The sequence below is a fragment of the Echiichthys vipera genome (genome assembly GCF_963691815.1).
Source record: "Echiichthys vipera genome assembly, chromosome: 11".
NCBI lineage: Eukaryota > Metazoa > Chordata > Actinopteri > Perciformes > Trachinidae > Echiichthys > Echiichthys vipera.
In genome coordinates this window covers 7,156,811-7,183,047 of record NC_139836.1, presented here as the reverse complement: position 1 = coordinate 7,183,047, position 26,237 = coordinate 7,156,811, and the positions used below count along the sequence as shown (strand labels likewise).

At 41.8% G+C, this 26,237-nt stretch overlaps 1 protein-coding gene across 1 annotated transcript; it reads left to right on the top strand.

The window, feature by feature from the left end:
- The first annotated feature begins 161 nt into the window (after positions 1-161).
- LOC310953594 (opioid growth factor receptor-like protein 1) lies at positions 162-11,537 on the top strand. Its single transcript, XM_083922672.1, has 7 exons — positions 162-360; positions 2,356-2,442; positions 2,571-2,649; positions 3,025-3,103; positions 4,783-4,849; positions 5,382-5,527; positions 8,042-11,537. The coding sequence occupies exons 1-7, from the start codon at positions 175-177 to the stop codon at positions 8,565-8,567; spliced, it is 1,170 nt and encodes a 389-aa protein (XP_083778798.1). The 5' UTR covers positions 162-174; the 3' UTR covers positions 8,568-11,537.
- The last annotated feature ends 14,700 nt before the right edge of the window (positions 11,538-26,237 follow it).

The following is a 26,237-nucleotide window of genomic DNA, read 5'->3' as shown; positions in this document are numbered from 1 at the left end:
AAACGCGCATCATCGTTGCTCAACTGGAAATTCCCCTTTTCTGCCATTTAAAGGCTCCGCTGAGGGCAACGCGAGCCCAGCGTGCTGCAAACCCAGATACGAGGCAGTGGACAAAACGATGTGACCTAGCGAGAGGCGGACAATAGAAGAGAGAAGGCGTTGCATGTTTTTTAAATGGGAAATCTGTTGGGCAGCTGGCGTTTCAAGGAGCCGAGCACCGTGGAGGAATGCGACTCGACGTGGGGGTCGGACTCCGAGAGCGACGAGCCGGCGGCTGAAGATGACAGCGGCACCTCCGACTCCGTCAGCCCGGCGGAGAGCAAGCGGGCCGCCGGAGAGCCCGAGGATGCGTCCCCGCAGGTACAGTGAGGGTTATGAAGTATGCATGTGATGACACGGTGAGGGGGCAGGACCGGGGCACGGTGCGGTAACGTGTGCACCGGCAGCACCCGTTAGTGACAAGGCCAGGACACCGAAAGGGCAGCCCGGACTCATGCTGCTGTGATGTCCCGGTGAAGCGAACGCAGACCTCATTCAAAAATACGTCAGTTTTATGCAACCTATGCTACTTACAGTATAACCCGTGCAAAGACTTAGACTTCTCTTTATTGTTCCTTTGGGATGACTCCTGCAAGGACAGTGAGTTTCCAGCAGCTTAAAAAAATACAGTATAAGATAACCAATAAACTCTTAGCTAAATAAATACAGAGTGTATTAAAAAAAACAATAAACAGCAACCAATAAACTCTTAGCTAAATATATATGAGTAGATGTAAGAATGCAGGTAAATTAAAATTCACAGAAAATGAAATCAGATAAGTTAAATGTAGAGGAATGTATAAGATAAAATATGTTTGACTGTATATGACAGAAATGAGCAGTAAGATTAAATTACTGCACTTAAGTGGTGGATACAGTTAAAGCACGTTAAGTTATAGAACCTTGTGATACACAAAGGTGGTTCAAAAGTGCTTTACAGGTAAAACTACAGAAACAGTAGTATGCAATGAGATTCAACTAGAGACACATTTGTAGGTTTAAAATCATAATAAATATAATAATATAATAAATATGCAAGAGCAGTCGCCCCATGTAAAGAAGCAGTAGAAGCAGTAGTAGGGGCGGCTGGTGCCACAGTGGTTAGAGCATCCACCCCATGTAAAGAGGCTGAAGGTCCTCGAGGACCTTTGCTGTACACCTCCCCCCCCCTCTCTCCCCATTTCCTGTCTGTCCTTTATAATAAAGGTTTGGAAAACTGCCAAAAAATAATCTTTAAAAAAATAAATATTAATACGCTTAATAAAAGTACCAGAAAAATGGATAAATGAAAGCTGTGGAAAGAGAAAAGTCTTTAGCTTAGTTTTGCATCTAAATACTGTTAAAGTCTATTTTAAAGGGAGCTGATTATAACAGTCGGCAGCATAATGGATTAAAGCCATTTCACCACACTTGGAATTAACTCTGGACACCACGAACTGACCAGTTCCTACAGATCTGAGAGACCGACCCATTGATTTGAACCTGCCATATTAGGATGGGCAGGTTGCGTTAGAGAAGTTAGAGAAGCAGACTAGTAGCCTGAAGGTTGCCAGGTAAATCCCATGGCTAGATTGCACAGAAATCAGGTAAAATGACAGCTGGCAGCAGTAGGGATGTCAGAGTCGAGATCAGTAAGATCCTGCCGTTGTGTATGGGATGTTTGAATGGGTTGAATGCAGAAAATAAATAAAGCAGAGTTTTATTTAATTCCATTTAAATACATTAAGAACAATTTGAAGCAGGGGGATTGGGAGGTCGTCAAGCGACATTTCAAAATTCGCTGCAAAATACATCTTCCAGATTTTTACATAATCAACTCCATAGCATTTCATTTCACTGGACGAGCTTGGTTATCAAATACAAAAAAAACCTAAGGCATTGAGACTTCGTATGAAGAGAAGCATGCCTCATATTTGTTTGTAAATGTGCATACCATGAATCCACAAATATCCCACATTTACAAATGTGTTTTTCTATCCACGAACACAAAATTCCTTATAGCTGTAACAGGATCCTGCCCAGTGTAACAGTGTGTAATAGTGTGTAGCAGTGTACAAGCCTTTCTGACCGGTGCAAGATAGCATGACCCAGATTTTCTTTGAGAATCAGATCTAGTTTCCCACATCCTTTTGTAGCGACTGCACGCCAGCGCTGATACGAGTCGTCCTCCTTTGCTAGAAAGAAATGGATGACGACCGGCCCCGACCCCAAAAGCAAAGTTGGTGCTTTTAATTCAGCTGAATGGTAGATGAGTGCTGTATTGCATCTGTTAAACACGGGAGGTTTTTTATGTTCTTTCTTTCCTTCCGCTCTCAGCTGACAGAATCTCCAGAGTCCGTTCCAAAGATGAAGAGGAGTTTCTACGCTGCCAGGGACCTTTACAAATACCGTCATAGCTACCCGGTACACACACACACACACACATACAAAAAAATGTGACACTGACACCCACAAATGTAAATATTCAATGCACAGATGCTTTCTGTATCGGTGACACCCGGTGTGATCTCTTGCTCTCTGTGTGTTTGTAGAACTACAGAAAGTCCCGGCAACCCAACGAGTACCGTAACCTCCGCTTCTACCTGAATAAAATCCCTCTAGTACCAGATGGTAAAATCATACACACACACACACACACACACACACACACACACACACACACACACACACACACACACACACACACACACACACACACACACACACACACACACACACACACACACACACACACACACACACACACACACACACACACACAGAACTCCTGCCACTGTGGTGAGACGAAATGTTGGCTTTGGGCTTAGTGAGTTTCGTTTGGCTAAAGGTCATGTTTGACTGGGAAAGACTAGCAGATTAGTGGACTGATCCAGTATTTAAACATGCTAATGCACGCAAACACGCACACGCACATGTACACACACACACACACACACACACACAAGAAATGTGCGTGGTGACTAATTAGCCCCTGTCTCTTCTCAGGTATCTATATAGAGGAGATTCTGACTAAATGGAGAGGCGAGTATGACAAACTGGAGCACAATCACACCTACATTCAGTGGTGAGACGTTTCATCCGTCTATCCTCATTTTCATTTACTTTATATGGGATTGCACAAACTCCTCGAAGTGACTGGATTGTTAATTGCATAGTATAAGCCACAGTGATGTGTCGAAGCTATTTTTGTTTTTACAGTTGTTAAATAAATGTCACCAATAATAAAATCAGCTGTACTTCCTGAATGGAAAATGTTTTAGAATTCAAATGGACTGGAAATTGAGGGTTCGCTTTAGTGACTGTCGCTACAGTTGCAGTTTACAATAATACCAGAGGCAGATATCCCAAGACTGCTTAGTCATTTTTGAATGAATAGGTCCTTCATCTTAGACAGAGGTACACAAAAGCAGACTTCTTATTTCTAGCCAGGGATCATTGAAAAGCGGACGTTAGTCAGTTATAGCTAGCTACTGTAGCTAGCTAAACAATGTCTGACTCGTTGACAGAAGCTTTGTAAAAGGGTCTAAAAACTGATGGCTACGTACATGATATTGTGCTAAAGACTGAGACAAACATTGCATGTAGCTTTTCAACACGTTATAATGCAGTGTAGAGCTAGCTAGTGCTAGTATTATTAATATGATAAGGAGAAATGCAAAATCAATACTGTCATTTCGATTTAGCGGTTTAGCTAAAACATTTTCACTTCAAGTATTATTACAACAAATAATGTTTTTAGAACGAGGACAAACTAACGTGTTCGGCAAAGGTTTTGCTATCTTGGGTAATTAATATTGGCTAAGGTTGCTGGATGTAAACTGCCCCTGATAAAGAGCAGTACAGAGCTGCTAACGTTAGTCTGAACTCTCAACACAATGAAGAAATACTACACAGTGGATGTGCTACCTGTGAAAAGAACTTAACTTTTTTTTTTTTAAAGAATATTTTATTTGGCAGTTTTGAAGCCTTTTTATTATATAGGACAGACAGGAAATGGGGTGAGAGAGAGGGGGAGACACGCAGCAAAGGGCGTTGGAGTTGAACCCGCGGCCGCTTCCTCAAGGACCTTCAGCCTCTTTACATGGGGCGACTGCTCTAGCTAGATTACTACTGAAGGTAGCAAGCCGGTTAGCCAGATATCCTAATGATTACAGCGTACATTAATGCAGATAAACACGCTTTATTCACTCTTCACACTCTTTTTTGGTTTTGCAAAACAAAAATGTGACACCACCCTTCAAACTCTTAATATTCAGAGTATCTCTCATGTTACAGACTCATGCACAACGCTCAAACATGTTAATGGTCATCAGGGTCCAAAATTAACTTTTTGGTCCATCTGTCAATGACTTGTAACCTGAAAAAAATTACCAACCAAAATTTTTCAACCTGTCATTAAAACGGCACGATTCACTGTTCCTCTGAATCTGTGAAGCGCAACTTTTATTTTAAGCGTACTTCCATCGTGCTCTTTATTTTATCTTTAATGTTGGTCTACTCTAGCAATGTGTCGCCACATACTTGCCCACTCTCTTTGCAGTTAGTGGGAAATTCTCCCTTGTGGAACCCCACCAGAACTACTGGTTATTGAGCTGGGGCGCAAGCTAGATAAAGCATAAACGTAGCAACGGTGGAGAGTGAGGGTCATTCAAAGCACTAGAAACTATTATGAACACGCGTGTTTTCATCCCATCCAGAAATCTATTTCCATTTGATCTTGTGTCTTTCTTTTCCTCATGGCAGGCTGTTCCCATTGAGAGAACAAGGGCTCAACTTCTACGCACATGAACTGACTCAGGACGAGATCAAAGTAAGACGCACCAGTAAACACCCTGTTCATACGCGTAGACTCCAGAGCTGCCGGCTGCATGTCTGACTTGATTGCACTTCCTCACTGAAAATGTTTGCCATGGTTGAGCGACAGAGTATCTTCCATTCGAACAGTGGGATATTTTGACATTTGAAATGACAGTTAACTGTAAGTTGCTGCTTTCCTGGTGTAAAGTAGTGACACAAGTAACTCATTTGGGACAACAAACCACCATTCTAAAACAAAACCTATATATTTTTTGCTATATAAATACTGATTGTGTTTGGCTCTGTATTGTGAGCAATTATCAATTGTTCGAATGCTTTACCACACATGAATATTTATTCATATTTAGTTTTCTAAAATTAGTTTGTACCCTATTGTTTAATGAGTGTAAATGTGTCTCTGACCATATTAGAGCAGGTTGGGTCCATGTGATCAACCAAGATGCATGCTAACACCAAACAGAAAGGTGGTGTTTGCTGGTGTGCCTGTCTGCTGGTCTCTGATCTGCTGTCTTCAATCCTGTCAGGAATTCCAAAGCACCCGGGAAGCTAAGCGCAGATTCCTGGCAGCCTATTCCCTAATGTTGGACTTCTATGGCATCAAACTTCTGGATAAGAGTGGGAATGTAGCTCGGGCTCCCAACTGGCAGGAGCGCTTCCAGCACCTTAATGAGTAAGCATACACACACACACACACACACACACACACACACACACACACACACACACACACACACACAGACACAGACACAGACACACACACACACACACACACACACACACACACACAAAATGCAGTGTTTCCCATACATAGACCAATGTGTGGGAAACATCGCAATGACATTGTGCAGCAGCTTAAGGGGTATAAGGTTGTATCCAGAATTTGTGTAAACTTCTGGCTGAATTTCCAATTGCTGTTTTTGTGCCCTTTAGCAAGGCAATTATTGTAAATCCCAATACCCAACGTGTTCTTCTATCAACAGCCAAATGTGAAACAACATGTTTTCACTCAACAAACAGATGGTTAGAGGCTCATTTACAGGCTGATTTTCGTTTTCTTTCACATCCTATTTCGATGGTTTCAGGGCCCGAGAGTAGTCATTTAGTGCTTTTGCCAAAAAAACTACCTGAATGTCACACATTGGGGGGTGTACTTTAAAAGTAAAAGTATGTTCTCTTTAGTGTTGCTACAATAACCTCATGTCACAAACCCCCCCTGAACTTCTACTGCTAATTGTTGCCATTATCCAAACCTCAGGAAAAACGACCGATTCTCCACCATAAAGCAGCTGCTTAGTGCCATTGTTGTTTGTTCACTTGCCTTTAATATCCCATTAAATATGCACAAAAGCAGAGTGCTCTTAGGCCAAACAGCCATCAGAAACAAATTGTTCTTGTTTATTAGGATGCCGTATTGTCACAGACCTCAGAATTGAAGTTGATTGCAACACCTTGAGTCATGCAGTGTTCATTAGAGCATCTGGTTTAGTCTTTTGCTGAAAATGTATAAAAGTTTATTCACATTTAAGTAATTTCACTAGTGCAAATACTAAATATTCTCAACATTTTTTAAGTGTTTTAAGCATTCTGAGACTTGTCAGCATCTTTTAAAGTTACAGGTGTTGTTCTCATTTATTACCTGTTCATACCAGACTGTAACGGTTCACATTTACAGTAGTCATGTAACAATCAGAAAAGACGAGCAGCTAAAACAATACGTTTAATTCCTATCACTAATAGTAACTCCACGTCCAGAGCCCTTGATAAATGTTCCATTAATGTCAGTTTAATGGAAATGTCAGCATGCTGGCCTGAATGTTTTCATGTCTGTCGCAGTTGTTTGGTTACAACTTCTTTTCTTGTTCTCAGTGGGATTGAAGATGAATTTAGTCCATAAATGTGTTCCTTTTGTTGCTTTCAAGAACCAGTAAGGTTCACTGATAAAACTGGCAGAGACATAATGTTACTGCAACAAGTAAAGGAGCTAAACTGGAGGACACGGTTTTAACAGTCAAGAAAATACAGTGTAAATGCTGTTGTTGACAGCTTTGTTTGTCCATTTCTCTGTTTTTCATAGTGTTAAGTTTTGCATTCAAAAGTTTCTTTTTATTAAGTCTTAATCTTGTTAATATTGTAAGAAAAATGGTCTACATGTTTTTTTGCCATAGTTTTCGTTAATATTTACAATAGTTTTTATTATACAGTACAGTACTATTAAGTATAGGGTTTTTTTCCCTTGCCACCCCCATGCCATGCTGATTTGCATTTCCTTACTTGCTTTAGTGAGCCGTGCCTCCAACCTGCAATGGCCCCCCTATTCCCCCCTCAAACAAGCTGTGTTGGGATATTCAACTCATGCGTGTGCAGGCGAGCAGAGAGCAAGATGTTTTTCAAGTCTCTGTGTTTGACTTTTGTAGCTTCCAAAGGAATCTCTGTGGTTTAAAGTTGATATTCTCTCCTGCGTCCCTGTTTGTACTTTCAGATTATCTGCTTTATCTTACTGTTTCTAAATCTCCATGTTCACTCTCAGCTGTGTAGGAGTCGTGTTAAGTTATCGCTGATGACTTTTACTGTGAAGAATTAATGAAATGTGTTTAGCAACTCAGGCTCGCCAGCTTTTAAATACCACAGCAGCCTCCACGACGTAATGCTTGTAGTGATTTCATCCTACCAATTCATGAATTTGGGAACATTAATAAACTGAAAATATATGGTAATTGTACCTGGGGACCTCCGTGCTGCTGACAACTCTGCTGCCTTTTTCCAGGCAACTGCGGCACGAAGAGCTTCAGAGAGCTGGGGATGAGATCAAGTGGGCAGGTGTAAGATCTGTGCAGAGCACCGGAGCAAAAACACTGACGCATCACAGACACTATGATAATCCAAAACACAAGATTCACTCACTGGTTTCTGTGACATGAAAAAGACTAATGTTTAAAAGTACAGAAACAAACCAAAATACACAGAGTTGCCATGAGGCTGTAGCCCTGAAAGCCATGCCATTGAAGACAAGCTTTCAAGTACGTAGCCCTGTTGTAATGGAAATGCAAATCCCTGTGATGACTTGCCAATCAAATGTAGTCAAGCCAAGATAGCATGTGTCAGCTTATGATGTAATATTTCATCCGTTACTGATTCAAAGTTGCATTTTATAGAAGTAATAGACATCCTGCTTTGTTCTTTCAAGGTCCCAGCACAACTACCTGCGGATCACTCGCATCCTAAAGTCCCTGGGCGAGCTCGGCTATGAGGCATTCAAGGCACCACTTGTTCATCTGTTCCTGGAGGAGTCGCTGTGCCACAACACCCTTCCCAACATGCAACACAGTGTCCTTGAGTACTTTGTCTACACCATCCGCCTGCCACCCACCCGTAGGCGCTTGCTCCGCTACGCCCGGCAGCACTACAGGCCTGCCCACGCCTTCCTCTGGGGTCCGCCACCTAAAAGGCGAGGTGATGGCGTCGGAGGTAGTGTAGGGGCTGGAAGTAGTGGGATCAGAGCACCTGCTCCAACACCGGAGCAACAGAGGAGGGGGGAGGAGCGCGCCACCTCCCCATCTGCAAGTAGTGGGATCATTGTGTCTTCCCATGATGCCATGATGTGCCAGGATCTGCCTGGAGCAGGGCTGAAGGGCGGCACAGGACTCAGTTCTAATATGGTTGGACTGGAGGGAGCACTGATGATGGTGGGAGCTAGAGGAGAGAGGAACTAGTTCGGTGAGCTTGTTCCTTTGTAGGGACCGGGGTTGGAATGCTTTCTGGGTTTGAAAAAACAGCTGTTCTTCAAATTAATTGTTCAGATGTTAACACGAACATTTGTGTTATGAAGCTTCTGGATGCTGAACCTTTGGGTCAAAACAGTTAATATTCAAACACATTCATAGAGACATTGTTATCAATTCAGGTTAAGGGCTTACCATAAACATCTAGATGTTACTTCTTTGCTGATGAACCAGTTTAACCGTACTGAATATGGGGTAGGCCTGGGGTGTTTGCGGAGGTGGGAGATCGTATCCTGAGCTGAGCTTAACAAACTCACCTTGGACCAAATCCCAAAACCATCTCAACAAGATGAGACCCAAACGTGTGTTTCGAGGCTTGCCCTCATCAGGTCTATGATTACAAAACAACCGAGACAGAAGATTACCTTGTTGAATGTTTTTGTGTTCATTGATTCTGGTGACTATTTTAGAACCAAAGGTGCTGATTGGCTTGTTAATCTTGTGATGGGTTGGGTAAAGTCCGGTCCACTTCTCAAACATGTAGCTGGAGCTCCAACGCAGCAAGCTGGACTGAGCTCACTTTGTTTGAAGAGGGATATAAGGAACACAAACTAGAGGAAGAGTGAAAACCACAGAGGTGAGCTAATGTGTTATAGCAATACTTTGAAACCTTATTTTTTTTATATTGACTTGAGATTCTCACGTTGTTGTTGATATATAGCAGGCACAACTGAATATTTATCTGCAATTGTACTCTACAAGATAAAAGTAGCCTTTCCCCTGAAAACTGTACATAACTTTAGAGCAAAAAAAACAAGACTTGTTAGTGACTCGATATCTAGAACAAGCAGTTAAGAATAGAGAGGCTCTTTTGTGACATCCCTGTTCTCCTGTACACTATAACTGGCACCATGGAGGTCCACTGGATCATGGCCAAATATTATGGCCATGATTTTTCCTTCCATGATTTATCTGCAGAATTTCGACGATGTTTGCCTTTTTGACTGCTTTCAGCCAATAAGATGGTATTCAATAATTGCAGTGGTCGATGTTTATCTGCTGTTGCATAAATTATATTAAAGGCTCTTTACCTAAATACCCTAACATGCGGACGTGTATCATGAGTGAAATGGTAAATCAAAAGTGATTTCAGCACAGAACCATGCTTTACTCAGCTGTAATTGCAGAAAACAGCAGAAAACCTCCAATATGGCTGCCAGTCATGGGGACTGTGTTGTGTCACCTAAAAGCCCTCTACATTAACTAAACAAGGTGACTGGATGTGTACTGTGACTGCAGTTGATGTGATCAAACAGGTGACGTGTGATGTGCTGCACTCTTTTGACAATCTATGTCTTCCTGTTAAAAGTGCGGTAGGCTTCTCCAGTCGCTGGTTTAAAAACAGATCTACATATATAATCTATAAGTGGTCAGGAACTTGCCACGTGATGGCTGATGGTTCTTATATTTTCTAACCTTGGCATTAATCGTTTGTCTGCACATAGTAGGTGGTGATACTTCCGACTTTATTCCTCTGAATATGACAGATAAAAGCTTGTAGAAGTGCAGCTGCTGATATTTTCCCCAAATGTTTCTTAGATTTTAAAATAAGTTCTGTTAAATGCCAAAACACCCCACAAGAAATAACATTTTCCAGAGAGCTGTACTCTAAAGCGGGTGAAGGAGTCACTAAATCAGTAGCACGCTGCAGTGATTTAACTCTCCACTGAATTCTTTCTCACACTCACCTCTGAGCTGTTGTCAAGAAACATATCATCACCTTCGCCATATCAGAGAGCCTGGTTGACACGAAAACGTGTTGGCATTGTGCTTTTCTGTTTTAGCATCTGTATGACATGCACCGGCTTTCAACTGACAGTAAGTGCTCTAAAAGTCAGGCGACATAGTATAACAAGCCTCAAAAAAGAGGTCATGGTGGATGGTTGGGTCATGCACACATGACAACTTTCAATGGTTGCATCCCATCCTGTGTGACAGTGAAACAAAAGTATTTATTTAACACAAACCACAATGTTTTTCTAAACCTAACCATATAGTTTCAATGCCTAAACATGAGTAACGTTAATCAGTTTTGTTTGAATTCACAGCATTAACTGCATGTTTACAACTCTGAATAAATCAGAACAGATAACAGAAGTTCTGTGGTTTGCAGAAATGTACAATACCAACAGTCTGGTGACTGGGTTATATCTGAGGTTGACGGCATCACTTTGCTTGTTTTTAATAAAAGCCCATTATTAACCTGTCACATAAGAGAAGTGTGTATTGCTCTGTCCAGTCAGCCAATGGGACTCGGCAGAGGTCCATGCAGACAAGTTAAGGCACTTTTATTTAATCCTAGGTCCCATTTCAAGCAGACATTTAAGTTCCTGGTTGCAATACATAGATATCTGTGAAATTAAAAAGCCATGTGAGGTGTAAGACAGCAGTGATGCATATAATCAGGATTCAAACACTCCTTCCTGACTTGCTGTCAGCTGTTCTTCCTATAGGATGAGGCATTGTTCATCATTAGCTGACAAAGTCTCTACATCGCCACCTGGCCAAGTGTATCTGATATAATTGTAAAAAATAGCTTTTCAGGTCAATTGTGTGACAACATGGGCTCAAGTATTTGTTTTTTCGGATACTGTATGTGTACATATGTGTGTGTGTGTGTGTGTGTGTGTGTCTGATATTCTTAAGTGCCTTTTTGTATTTTTTATGTTTATCTGTATGCTGTGAGGAGTGTCTTTCCCAACTGATATCCTGTACATCCTGTTTTTTTTGTACAGCATTTTGATATTTACATTGTTTGGATTATAGTCATATACAGTATGAGTATTAATGTATAGTTAACAGCAGGAATACATCTCATAAGAATTGGTATAGAGGAGAGCTAAATAATATATAATACTTGAACTTGTTTGTAACTGGCTTATTGTTCCATAAATGGATATTCACTATGCTTTGCCCTCAAATGTGAAAGATGCCAAAATTAAATAAAAATGGGGATGTGGAATTAATGTCATCTTCATCTGTTTAAACTGTGGTATAAATGTATTATTTTGCCTAAGATGGTGTATTTGAATAATACATATCTGCATACTTACGTACCTAAACAGTCTTGGAGTTGCATGAATAGGATCTGACTAGAAAGCTGAGATTCGATTTGATGAGCCCAGTTGTATTCACGTGTGATGATGCTACTCCCCATAGTAGCCATTGAGAGCAGCCCAGAGCAGCAGAGCAGCTTGTACCCTTGCTTACCGGACACCTAGCAACCTCACGAGCCCTGTCTTTGGGCTGGTGCCGGTTAGTCTTGCCTCCTACCACCATCAAGACAATCCGCTATATGCGCCTCTTCTACGCCATGGACTCCAACTGGAGTCTCCACTACCTCCCTTGTCGAAACTACACAAGCGATCTAGCCAGCTGCTAGCTAACCTAGCACTAGGCTACTACAAACACCTTTGCTGCCGGAGCTGTCCTCTTTTCCTCATTTTCTCTTTTCACAGCCACTATCTGCTCCAACCATGGCACCTTGCACCTCACCACCCACCAACAACCCCTGCGATGATTTCCTGAAAGCAGAAAAATACATCACTCACCTCAAGGATGACATCAGACGAACTCCGGAAAAAAGATTCTCTCCTCGACGGCTTCATTGACACCGCAGCCACACAGTCCAAAATCATCTCCCCCATGAACTCAGCCATTGCCGACACCATCCTCTGGGACCCCTCTTCATCATCCTGTCACTGTCCCTCCTCATGCTCAACCCCCAGCTCACAGGCTGCCTGGTCAGTAGTGGTGGGCAAAGTTAGTGGTTGGGGTCCATACGCGGTTGCACCTTCCCCCCTTAACCTCACTAACCACTTTGCCATGCTACCACTTGATGTCCCAGCTCACTCTGCCGATATCCCCAAGGCCGATGTTGTTCCAGTGCCAGGTGCATCTGCTTCTCCTTCCCCTCAGTCGGAAACGGACAGCAACTGCTGGAATTTTCTCCACCAGACACACTGACCCCTCCGGGGGCGGCAGCTGCGTTGACGGAGAACAGACATCATTCTGCCTCGGGTTGCTGATGGAGGCTGTAAACAGGCTACAGGCTCCTCTGCTACTGGAAAAGTTGCCTCCAGAATTGGATCACAGCCCCACTTTTCAAGCTCCAGTAGCCGCTGTGGTTGTCGTATCTCTGTGGCCGCCTATGGGTGGCTTGGATATCCAGGATATGGAGGAGTTCCCCCCTCTGATCGGCTCCTCACATCCCCCACCTGCTGAGTGACTTATCCTGTCGCCGGCTTCCCAGTTGTCTGACTGTCCTCCATTGGCCAAAGCTTCATTTCAGCTACCTCCCGTAAGACGCACTTTATTGGCCTTAGCTTCATCTTAGCTAGCTCCCGTAATACGCACTTTATTGGCCTTAGCTTCATCTCGAGCGGAGTCAATGCGCAAGAGCACAGCTACGGCTGCTGTGACCCAACAGTCCCCACAATCCTCCATGCTGCCTCCTCTCATCCCCCCTACTGCCCTGGAAGTTGGTGATTCCATAATTAGAAAGTTCTGCTTCGTCAGTGCAGTCACGCAGTGCTATCCTGGAGCCAACACCCCCGTCATCATTGAAAAGCTCCCAAATATCTTAGCTTCCCTCCCGACGACAATCAAAATAGTCCACCAATGACACCACCCATCAGAAATCCCAGCTGACCAAAGCTGACTTTATCTGCCTCTTTGACCTTCTCAAGAGTAGTGAAACGTCTTTGTTTATCTCAGGTCCAACTCCTACATTGGGGCAGAAAATGGGTCGTTTTAGTAGGATCCTCAGTCTCCACACCTGGCTCCTGTCCAACTGCCATAATCAAGACATTTGTTTTAGCGACAATTTTAACCTATTCTGGGATCTCCCTTCTTTACTTAGTAGAGACGACATTCACCCAAACAACCGGGGCAGTCGCATGCTCACAGCAAACATCTGGCATGCTGTACTGCGTTTGTCATGCGACTGACTATTGGGGTCACACCATAGGTCACACATCTGCCCTCACTCTTCCTCCTTCTCTCCCCGGTGCACAAAGATCAGCCTTTTACCCTCTGCTGCCACTCACTCCCCCATGTGGAGTGATAGTAGTACTGCCATTTATAGTCCAAACGGACAGTCTTGGACCTACCAGTATAGACCTGGAACCTCGTAATGACTGGAAAGAACAATTTGCTGCCCATTTCACTGGCTAGATAGAGGGTATTCAGTCCCAAATCTCACCAGATCCTAGAACTTTACCTTCTGTCAGCAATACAACTAACTTAGAAGAGCTTTTTCCAACTATTGGTCCTTCTATCGATTATGAACAGTTAACAGTAACACTGTCTCATCTGGCATCTTTCCAAATGGTTTTAAACATGCTATTATTCAACCACTACTGGGTTAAAAACCCAATCTGGATCCTTTTTTACCCAGCAATTATCCAATTATCCAAATTATCATTTTTATCTAAGGTACAGAAGAAAGTCATTTTAACCCAATTGATCTATTTTATGAATGACAATAATATTTTTATCAGGTTTCAGTCAGGTTTTAGAGCTCACCATAGCACAGAGACAGCCCTTTTAAGGTTTCTGACAATTTACTTTTAACAGCTGACAAAGGTGACTGCTCGGACCTACTGCTTTTAGATTTGTGTGCTGCGTTCGACACAATAGATCACACTGTTCTTCTGCACCGTCTAAAAACCTGGGTTGGTCTAAAGGAAACTGCTCTTAACCTGTTACATTCCTACCTCTCAAAGAGATCTTTTTCAGTGCAGATAGAGAATGACAGTTCCTCTGTTTGCAATTTTAACTGTGGTTCCTCAGGGATCCATCCTTGACCCTTTGTTGTTCTCCATATACATGCTTTCTCTTAGCCAGATCATCCAGAACCATGGTGTCTCCCATCGCTGTTATGCCGACGACACACAGTTATATGTCCCTCTTCAGTCCAATAACTCCAGCAGCTTAGATATCCTTCTCTCATGCTTCAATGATATCAAATGCTGGATGTCTCAAAACTTCTTAAAATTCAATGATGACAAAACTGAGATTATCATTACTGGTACTATGAACTCTACCAGCTGGGTTCATAGCAAGCTTGGGCCCCTAAAAAAAACATAAAGCTGTCTGCCAGAAGTCTGGGGGTAACATTTAATACAGATCTCTGTTTTGAGATTGTTCAATCCTGCTTCTTTAAGCTAAAAATCTCCAAAATCATATATTTGTTATGTCCTTCTGATTTACACAAGGTTTTAAATGCTTTTATTTTTTCACGCTTGGATTATTGTAATGCAGTTTATGTTGGTATCAGCAAGAGCTACCTCCACCAACTCCAACTGGTGCAGAACGCTGCGGCACAAATTTTAAATATGAGCACATCACTCCTGTGCTAGCCAATTTACATTGGTTACCTGTAAAGTTCCGTATTGATATTAAAAATAATCACTTTTAAAGCAGTACATGGCCTAGCTCCAAAATATATTAAATTTTTGTTGACCCCCTATGTGCCTGGACATTCCCTCAGATCAGTGGATGCAACTCTGCTGGTTGTTCCTAGCATCTTTTATTTGTTTCTGTTGTGTATTAACTTGTTAAATTAGAAATCTCTTGGTTTACAATTTGTGTTGTTCCACCTATAGTTTGCCTGGGATATAAGAACACCTCACCAGTAACACACTTTGCACGGACATGAGTCAGTAAAGCCATGGTCAGTTATTTTAGGGGATGTAAACATTAAACCACATTTGTGAGTGGACAGGACTTTAACTAAAGGATCTAAATTCCTCTTCCATCAGTGATTTAGATATCAATGACATCATTTATAAATCAACCATAACACAGCTTTCCCAATTCAATATTTATTAATTAATCATTTAATTAACAATACGTTCAATTATCCAAAAACATGTCTTTGGACTGTGGGAGGAAACCGGAGCACCCGGAGAAAACCCACGCAAACATGGAGAGAACATGTAAACGCCACGCAGAAAAGACCAGGGCCACAATTTAGGCACATGATCTTCTGCTGTGGGGCCACAATGCTACTTATTGAGCCTCCATGCTGCCCATAAAGGTGTCAGTATGCTTCATAGTATACCTGCCCCACACATTAATGATGCATCATAGTATACTAGCCCCACACATTAATGATGCATCATAGTATACCTGCCTCACGCATTAATGATGCATCATAGTTTACCTGCCTCACGCATTAATGACGTATCATAGTATACCTGCCTCACGCATTAATGACGTATCATAGTTTACCTGCCTCACGCATTAATGACGTATCATAGTATACCTGCCTCACGCATTAATGACGTATCATAGTTTACCTGCCTCACGCATTAATGACGTATCATAGTATACCTGCCTCACGCATTAATGACACATCATAGTATACCTGCCTCACGCATTAATGATGCATCATAGTATACCTGCCTCACGCATTAATGACACATCATAGTATACCTGCCTCACACATTAATGATGCATCATATTTACCTGCCTCACGCATTAATGATGGATCATAGTTTACCTGCCTCACACATTAATGATGCATCATAGTATAACTGCCTCACACATTAATGACACATCATAGTATACCTGCCTCATGCATTAATGACACATCATAGTATACCTGCCTCATGCATTAATGACACATCATAGTATACCTGCCTCATGCATTAATGACACATCATAGTATACCTGCCTCATGCATTAATGACACATCATAGTATACCTGCCTCACGCATTAATGACACATCATGGTTTACCTGCCTCACGCATTAATGACACATCATAGTATACCTGCCTCACGCATTAATGACACATCATAGTATACCTGCCTCACGCATTAATGACACATCATAGTATACCTGCCTCACGCATTAATGACACTTCATAGTATACCTGCCTCACGCATTAATGACACATCATAGTATACCTGCCTCACGCATTAATGACACATCATAGTATACCTGCCTCATGCATTAATGACACTTCATAGTATACCTGCCTCACGCATTAATGACACATCATAGTATACCTGCCTCACGCATTAATGACACTTCATAGTATACCCAGTTTGAATGATTATTGTGTCTTCCCTTCTCTAACCCCACCTTTGAGCATCACCATGTAGAACAGCTATATACTATCTAGTTTGTTTACTTACACCATACTGACACCTTTAAAAGAACTATAAATGCTTGTAGAAAGCCTCACATCGCCACATCACCCACTTTGCAGGTAGTTCTCCTCCTCACCCAGGACAAGCAACGTTTGAAAAAGTTTTTCTTCTTCTTGGACTTGTCTCCAGTGTGGTCCAAACAGTTGTTGGTGTTGGTGTTTTCAGCATTGGGAGGTAATGTGAAACTTGATCTGATGAAGTCCTCGTCAGTAACAGAAACCAATGATAATCCTGGATTGACAAAGTCCTTGTCAGTAACAGAAACCAATGGTAATCCTGGATTGATGAAGTCCTCGTCAGTAACAGAAACCAATGATAATTCTTGATTGTTGAAGTTCTTGTTAGAATTGGAAACCAATGATGGACTTGGACTGATGGGTTTCTCATTAGGCATCTTCTTCAGTAGGCGTCTGCAACGCGGAGGAGCAGGCTGAACCACGATGGGACCAAAAGTCAGTCTGTTTCTTTGACATTTTCTGTTAAATGAAGACACATGCAGTAAACCACAAGCACTAGGCAGCTGTATACAGCTTCATGGCCTCTTCAGACACAACACTGTTTCGTTGTTCGCTGCTCATGCTTTGCTAGATGGAGCGAAAAAGCCTTTGCCAAAGCCCCAAAGCACAGCGCTGTTGTTGTTTCGTTGTGCATACTGCATTTCCGATATAACTCATGAATACATTTTCAGTGATCATTCAATGTCAGTGATCCTGAAACCAATCAGTACCACTGATTCAGTGGACACCAGACCCAATCTTGCCCAATTTGAGTTGACACTTACTTATCATCTATATGAATCCTCATCATGGTCCCGGCTGCTTGGCTCAAGTCGGTTTTATTGCTACAAGAAAAGAAAGACTTTTAATACACTTTAATGTTCATGTCTGGCAAACAGGAGTCCCATCAGAGGATGCAAATATGTAAATGAACACACACACACCCACACACACACACACACACACACACACACACACACACCCTTACACACACACTTACCAGCATTTTAGGTGGGAGCTGCGGTTGAGGTAGCTCTTGGTAATGAATGGGTGGTTGAGAATACCACTAGGGGTAATCCTCTCCTTCCCATCCCACTTGAGCATTGCCTTTAACAGCTCGATGCACTCACTCCTCTCATCAGTCTCTGTGGGGTTATTGTTCTCCAGACGCATCTAGTTTTGGAAACAATCAAAATATACAACATTGGTCAAGTGAGTTCCTTAAATCATTAGAAGACAATCGATAAAAGTTTTACATTTTAGCAGCTGTCGCAATCTAAATAACCAACCTTCTTTATTTCGTCCAGGGAACGGAAGGCGTATTTCCTTTGGTCAGAGTGATTTTTTTTCCTCTTAGGTTTCTAAAAGATAGTTAAAAGTATTTAGGGTACATGTTTTTCTCTATCAATTTCACTGATTACCTGAAAATGTTGAAAGCTATCATTTTTATTTGAGGAGAGAATATCAAAGTTGAAACTATCCAAAAAGTCAAAGAATGAGTATTGTACCTTGAGCTCCCATTGATTGGAAACGTTTTTCTCGAAATACAGATTTGATAAGGAGTTGTCAATCATGATATGGTCTGGTGGTGGACCCAGGAGATCGATGATGTATTTCAGCTGCAACATCACATCAACATATTCAACTTAGTTACTTGTGAAGGATAGAAGGAGTGAAAATGACTTTAATCACTTTAATAAACATGCAAAGCTGAGGAAGGTTATAGGTGTAGCAGAACTTAATCCAGCAGAACAATGGAAAGCAAATTGAGAGTCTAGTTTGGGTAGATTACTTACTAGCTCGCGGTCACACTCCGCCGGGAAGAGATCATAGCCAAGCATCATTCTCGCCATCACACAGCCCAGAGACCACATATCTAAGGTCTCAGAAACTGGGAGATGCAGTGTAACCTCTGGAGCACTGAATCAAGAAGAGAAGCATTTTGTGAAATGACATGCACAGTGATAGACTTTCCACAGCAGATATGAATAGATAAGGTACGGTCAGTAAAAAATTAAAAAAAAGTAAAAAAATGACGAGTGTTACTGTAGACCTCACCGAAAGAAATGTAACTGATGGTAGACCTTGTCGTCCTCGTCTTTAGATTTGAAAATAGCCAGGCCAAAGTCAATCACCTTCACCTTAAACGGCAGCTTCTCCTGATCCACAAACATGATGTTGTCGATCTTCAAATCAGTGTGGATCACTCCAACAGATTTTAGACCATTCAATGCTATGGCCAGCTGCGAATGATGATAATGATGATAAATGTAACATTCATGTAATAGAAGGTGCTTATATATAAGCATAAACAACACTAATGCGATAACATAAGTAGATGGTCATGAATACAATTCATATATTGACTACGGTTTAGGGCTGACACAGCATTTGGTGCAGTCTTGTAGCAGACGCCTGACCTGCTGGATGACAGTTCTGATGTCCTGTAGACGCATTGGGGCTCCTCTCTCACAAATGTAGTCGTACAGGCTGATATCGAGATTCTCAAACACCAGAAACTTGTTCTCACAGAATCCAGCGTGAAACTTGACAATGTTCTGTTTGTCCAGGTTGTTGTCCATTAGAAATTGCAGCATAAATGCCTGGAGATAAGGGGCAAAGTTTAGATTTTTGTTTTGAAATGAAAGAAACAATTTTAGGGTCTACTCACACTATCCATTCGTACAAGCCGAAAGCCTAGGCAAGGGACACTCCCCGGTTACGGCTACTAAAGCCCACCCTGATAGAAGTGTTCTTTAGTAGCACGGATGCTCATGTACGAGCATGTGAACATGCATGAGCATGCGTGCAAGCATTGACAGTGGTCCTGAGATTATTTATATTAGACTGTATAAGACTTGACGGAAATCTAAAAAGATACCACCAGAGGTTTAGTGGTGGTCTGATGCGGATGTGGATTGTTTACTGCAGATTTTGTCAGATGAAAATATCCAAAAACGGTTGCACAAAACAAAAACTCAAAGGGGTGATGACATATAAGCAAGAAGCAATCGTCCTGCGGCGCAGATCGTTTAAATAGTGTGGGCACAGGGCCACGGGGGAAGAGGGAGCGGGGACAACCACGCTAAAGCACGGAAGGGATCATCTGGGCTAAGTGTGAGTAGACCCTAAGACACTGTTAAGGTAGAAAGGACATTACAGTTTGTCCTTAAAGCAGTCAGACAACTACAGCTCAGGGGCTGGACTCACAAAGATATTTTAGACTGGTCTTTAGTGTTAGACCAGTCTTACAGTCTGATATTTTAGACAATTTCAAGCCTTAAAAGTTAGCCTCTCTGCCTCTGCTAACTGTGGGCTGAGATCTACGGTATTCTGTAGAAAGGAAAAGGTCTATCTAGAGTCGGATTAGCAGTTAGATCTTAGTCAAAGTCTATCTTTGTAAAACCAGCCTCAGATCTTTGAAAAGACTGGACAGGTATGGCAAAGGAAGGACTAAAATACCATGCCGTTGTCAGTCATTGCTCGTACACATAACTACAAAAACTGAAGCACTGTAATTTGTGTGTATTTCACATATTTCTTTCATGTGTATCCCCCACATTACAATGAGGTGCCCCAGAAAAAAAATCACTGATCTCCACTTAAGGAGACAGGTCGTGGTGGTGGATGGGTCTGAAAAACACAACACTTTCACCTGGCAACCAGAGCTCCAGTCCTCGTAGTGTTTGTGTCCCAGAAGTACAAAGCCAAACAACATGTTTTCTAATCCCAACCGTCACCATTTCATGGCATTAAATGTAACGTTATATTTTATTTGTCATACACATTTTTGTGCATAACTTTTGTAGGATATCATATGACACTGTTGATGAGAAAACGTTGAAATACTGTGGCTTTTATAAACCTGGTGTTTGGACTATGGTTTCTTTCAAATGTAAAATGTAACGATCAAATACAACAAATTGACCCACCTCCTTGTTGTGCGCTGTGTATAGGCACTCTTTTGCGTACTTGACGGCCGCAAGCTGCTTGGTTTCCCGGTCCAAACATTCCAATACGACTCCAAAGCCGCCCTCTCCCAGAACTTTCAAAGCCTTATATTTTTTGGGGAGGGGGTACAACCTATTAAGGTCACGTTGACTGCATGTGTTTCCCATGTTGAAGTATTTTCTCACAGGAAGCTGAGATTGAAATGGGCACAAACAGAAAAAAACAACTGGTTAATTGAATTTCCTTTAAAGAGAATATCATCTTAAATATTTCTTTTTCTTTTTCTTTCTATTTCTTTTGCATTTCGTAATAAATTGTTACATAATGTGGTAGCTATAACAAAATGGGGGGGTTGCACTTTTTTGTTTTTAAATGAAAATGTAATAATATAGTGCATCATGTAACAACCGAACACAATTATATCTGAGTATAGGCCACTATTTGTTCAGTATTAGTATTACCATTCATTGATCAGTATTCATCACTGTTTTCCTCAGTTTCATAAATCAAAACAAATAAACCTCCCACATTTTTTCTCCAGCCCTCAAAATGTCCTTCTTCATTGGGATGAATGCAAAATAAAAGTCCCCCATACCTTCATTTAAAAGAAAGTGCGAGCCCCGCATTTTGTAATAACTACCACACTATATAACAATTTATTACAAATTGAGTTCAAGCTGTTTGTTACAAAATGCAGCAGATTATTACATAATGCGAGTAAATGCGTGTGTTATTACATAATTCAATTAAAACGTATTACATTTTTCCATTTTATTACATAATGTGTTGTTATAAGGTGGCTATACTTCTGATGACTGACTTAACTTGAATCTAATAAATCTGCGACTTTATTCTCAAAATATCAGTTTCTGAACTAAGACATTGTAGACATCCTTACACATTGATTGTAGTTGTCTAACTCCCAAACATAAGGCCCTAAGGGTACAAGTCACAGTATTTGCACACCTGTAGAAAAATAGTAAGTAAATTTAAGTAAATAGGCCTTGTAACTATTTTATTTTTTCTCAAAAATGCTCAAATCTACAAAGAAAAGGTCTATAAATGAGTCAAGTAACTTGAAAGTTTTATCTGAACTATTGTGATGTAAACAATAGTATGGTTTTAGACAGAATGAAATAAAACCTTTTCCTGTCAGAAACGTAGCTTATTTTGTAATTGATGGTTTTAAAAGGGGACCTATTATGATTTGCCTTATTTTCTGTTTTATTCTGAAGGTATGGGGGACTTTTATCTTGCTGTCATCCCAAAGAAGAAGGACCTTTTGAGGTCTTGGGATAAATGTGGGAGATTCATTTGTTTTGATTTATTAAACTGAGGAATACAGTGATGTATTTGGACCAGTGAATGGTAATACTAATCTACTGAACAAATAGTCGCCTATACTTTAATAATCTTGAGTCACATGGAAATGTATTAAAATTATAATGCGTTGTTCCATGGTGGCTATACCCTTGATGACTGACTTAACGTTTGCCCATCTCTCAGGACGCCTGGAGCTCAGAAAGGCTTCTACATGAAAAAGAATGAAAGACGAACTTACCTGTTTTCCAGTCCGGTTTGAAACTGTACCACCTTGGATTTGTTTAGTTTAGTCTTGAAAGAGCACTTCTCTGTCGTCTGTCAGGTTGAATGTGCCTCACTCAAATGACCAGAGGTTCTTCAGTTCTATCTTTCTTGCATCATTCTAGAACGCCTCTATGAAGTCAGAGCCTTTCTAAAATTCTGTTCAAAGAATTCCCTTAGAAGAACAACATCCATTCAAATAAAAACAACATGCAGTAAATCATTTATTAAACATAATGAGCAATAAAAAAGGTTTATAGAAGTTTGAAAAAAGCACATATGGGGGGGTTGGGGCTAGTGATTTCCAAATAAAGCTTCATGAAGCATTTTCTTTATTTTCTGAGTCCACTAGACGGAGCTCTCTGTTCAACAAAGGGTTGAAAACACACTGAATCACCATTCATTGAGCCCTTTTCTTTAAACCAAGAGCTCCATCTAGTGGACTCAACAAATACAGCTAATGCTTCATGAAGCCTCATTTGGACACCACTAGTTGGGGCTGCACTAGGTCAGTATGCAGAAACAGTAGTGAGGTCCTTGAACACCAGCTAGATGTGCCTAAGATGACCAAGTTTGACCATGTTTTGAAGTATGTAACTGCACATGGTGAATCTATTAAAGTGTCTCTTGATATCCAATTACTGATCCGAAACACCATCCATCTCTCTCTGAACATTTCTTATTGGAGAATCAAAAGTCCCTCTGAAAAGATTTCCCTTTTAAGATGTCACAACAAAGAAGACACCGTGACACTGTTATGAATTTTGTTCGTTGTTTGTTGTTGTAACAAGCACATTTTCTCATTATAACGAGTTTCCTTTCAGGCTAAGACAAAATATGTCATGTCAATATGTCTTGACCAAAAGGCGGTTGTTTAGGCCCTGGGAATGAGAAGGGCTGGAATACCTGCTCGTAAAAGAAAGCAGCTACTGTAATGAGCAGGTTTCTAACGAGTGTGGTGGCATCTCGTTTTAACAAGGAAAGCTACATGTAAAAAAAAAATTAAGTATTTAAACTTCATAAACATGTTGGTGACAATATACTTCCATCCATCCATCCATCTGCAACCGCTTGCCCCTATCGGGGTCACGGGGGGGGGACATTGGGCGTGACACAGGGTACACCCTGGACAGGACGGCTGTGGCTTGGTGGCAGAGTGGGTTGTCCTCTGTTCGAGAGATTGGTGGTTCGATCCCCATCTCCCCTCGGTCCACATGTCGAAGTGTCCTTGGGCAAGACACTGAACCCTGAATTGCTCCCCGTGCTGCGCATGGGTGTGTGAATGTGGTGTGAATGGTTAGATCAGATTAGATGGTATGTAGATGTCCACTGCCATCAGTGTGAATGTCTGTGTGAACGGGTGATTGTGACAGACACTGTGAAGCGCCTTGAATAGTCAGATGACTAGAAAGGCGCTATATAAGTACAAGTCCATTTACCATTTACCAGTCGGTCGCAGGGAACATAGAGGCAAACAGAGACAGACAACCATTCACACCTACGAGCAATTTCTCAAACACCTGCATGTAGGGCCGCTCTGATTCAGTGGGTCGTCCTCCATTCGAGAGATCGGCAGTTCGATTCCCAGCTCCCCTGTTCTGCATTTCGAAGTGTCCTTGGGCAAGACGCTGTACCCTGTGCTCCCTGTGCTGTGCATGGGTGTGTAAATGTGGTGTGAATGGTTAGATTAGATGGTATGTAGATGTCCACAACCATCTGTGTGAATGGGTGAATGTGACAAGTAGTGTGAAAGCGCCTTGAGTAGTCAAAAGACTAGAAAGGCACTATATAAGTACAAGTCCATTTACCATTTACCATGTCTTTGGGCTTTGGGAGGAAGCTGGAGAACCCCAAGAGAGCCCACGCGGACACAGGGAGAACATGCAAACTCCACACAGAAGGGCCCCAGCCCGGATTCGCCTCTTGCTATGAGGCGATAGTGCTGAAGTGTTAGGTTTTTGGTCAATAACTCAGGATTGGTTTAGAATTCAAATGTAACCATTTGGCAGTAGAAAGAGCTCATTAAGAGCTTGATTTTGATTTATAGAACTAATTTCCATCCTAAATGTCACTTACACAAGATGCAAACAAGAGAATGATTGGTGCTCAGTGTGGTTCCTCTGGTTGTAGAGTTGCTGACTGATTAAGTGTTTCCTTACCATGTAACTTTTAAAATCTGACACTGATTAAATGGGATGAGTCTTCACAAAAATGGGTAAAGAGGTAAATAAAACTTGGAAATAGAAATGCTATCACACCATGGCCGCTATCACTGCATGTAATGGGTGTGTGTGTTTGTATCTTCCATGTGCAGACTCACCTGATTCATACTGACAGAATGAGGAGCCCTTCCATAATGTGTGCTCAAGCAGAAACCTATGTAGGGCTACTTGGTGATTGGTGTGGAGTTGTTCTGCCTTGCTTAATTTCTCACACACACACACACACACAAACACACACACAAAAAATAAGTCACCATTCTGCTCATTATATATAATGTGGAAATGGGTTAAAAATGTGTGTGAAAGATGCTAAAGGTATGAAGAGCTGGTGGCAGCAGCAGGTGGAGTTATCCCTACAGAATGTTCCCTGGGTCCTCTGCCTTTTTCACCAATATTCCCCGATCGCATAAGCCTATGCCTCTGCTGATTTAATTCAGCATTGTTTTTAGGGTTACGGGTTATGGGGTCAGGGTTAGGGAGTAGTGTTATGGTCTACATAAGCCTATTTTGCTGTGGAATTGGGCACTAATTGTGGAAAAAATAACAGACCGGGGAACATAGGACCCTATCTGTGACAAGCAGGTTACATTGGCCCCTTTTCTTAAAAAGGGTCCGATGTTCCCTGGTCACATGCTGAATGGATAATCAAGACACCAAATCATCTGAGAAGTAGAGGGAGAAATCATGTTGTTGTCTGGACCACGGATGGAAAATTGTGTATAAAGGTAAGTTTGCTGTGTGCTGATTTTGTAAAAAGTAGTTAACTCCCTCAGAATAGTGTTAGGTCCATAGAAATGAATTTAAATAAAAAGGGTATTGAGCCGTCTGCTGTGGTAATTTGAGCAGTAAAAAAAACAAAATGAAGGTTGTTATTAGATGTCAGTGGTGCCATAAAGTGTGTTGCAGCCAGCTGGGGGGAGAACGAATGGACACGGCTCAGGAGACGTTCTCCAGAGCAGCAGGAATAGAGGAGGAATGACAGTTAGTGGTTCTGCAGACTGTCAGACCCAGCCTGCTGTTCAGCTCATTTTTTGTAACCAATGCAGCATGAAAGCATGGCGGAGCCAGCAACTAACCAGCAGACGGCTGGCTAGTTCGCTAGCTTGCTAACTCTAGCATGACCCCACACCACACCAGTCACAGAACAAAGTTGTCACTCTTGAGGTGATGGGAGTGTTCTTTCCTACATGATGACAGGAAGCAAAAGTTGTTAAATGTGACTCCTTTAATGTCTGGCTCTCCTGACGTCACTACTCCGCGGCTTGTTTGGCCGCGACTGCAAAATCTCACCTCCGTGACTATCCAGTTAAGGTCAGCACTAAGTACTGTATGAGATACTCTATGGAAGTTAGGGCGCACTCACACTGTCCATCCGTGCCCCGTGCTTTAGGGTACTTGCCCCCCCCTCCCTCTCCCCCCGCAGCCCAGGCCAGTTTGTACTCACAATACCTGGGCCTCGGCGAACTCTTCTTGCTGCCTATACGTCATCACGCCGTAACACGTCACACGCATTGATTGACGGCATCGCAATGCGTTACTTTGTTTACAAATCTTTCCATAGACCTCTGAGTTTTTGTGCATCTTGTCCGACTGTTTTTGAATAATTTTATCCGTCCAAATCTGCAGTAAACACTCCACCTCCGCATCACACCCACGTGAACCTTTCGCCGCCATTGTTTTATATGTC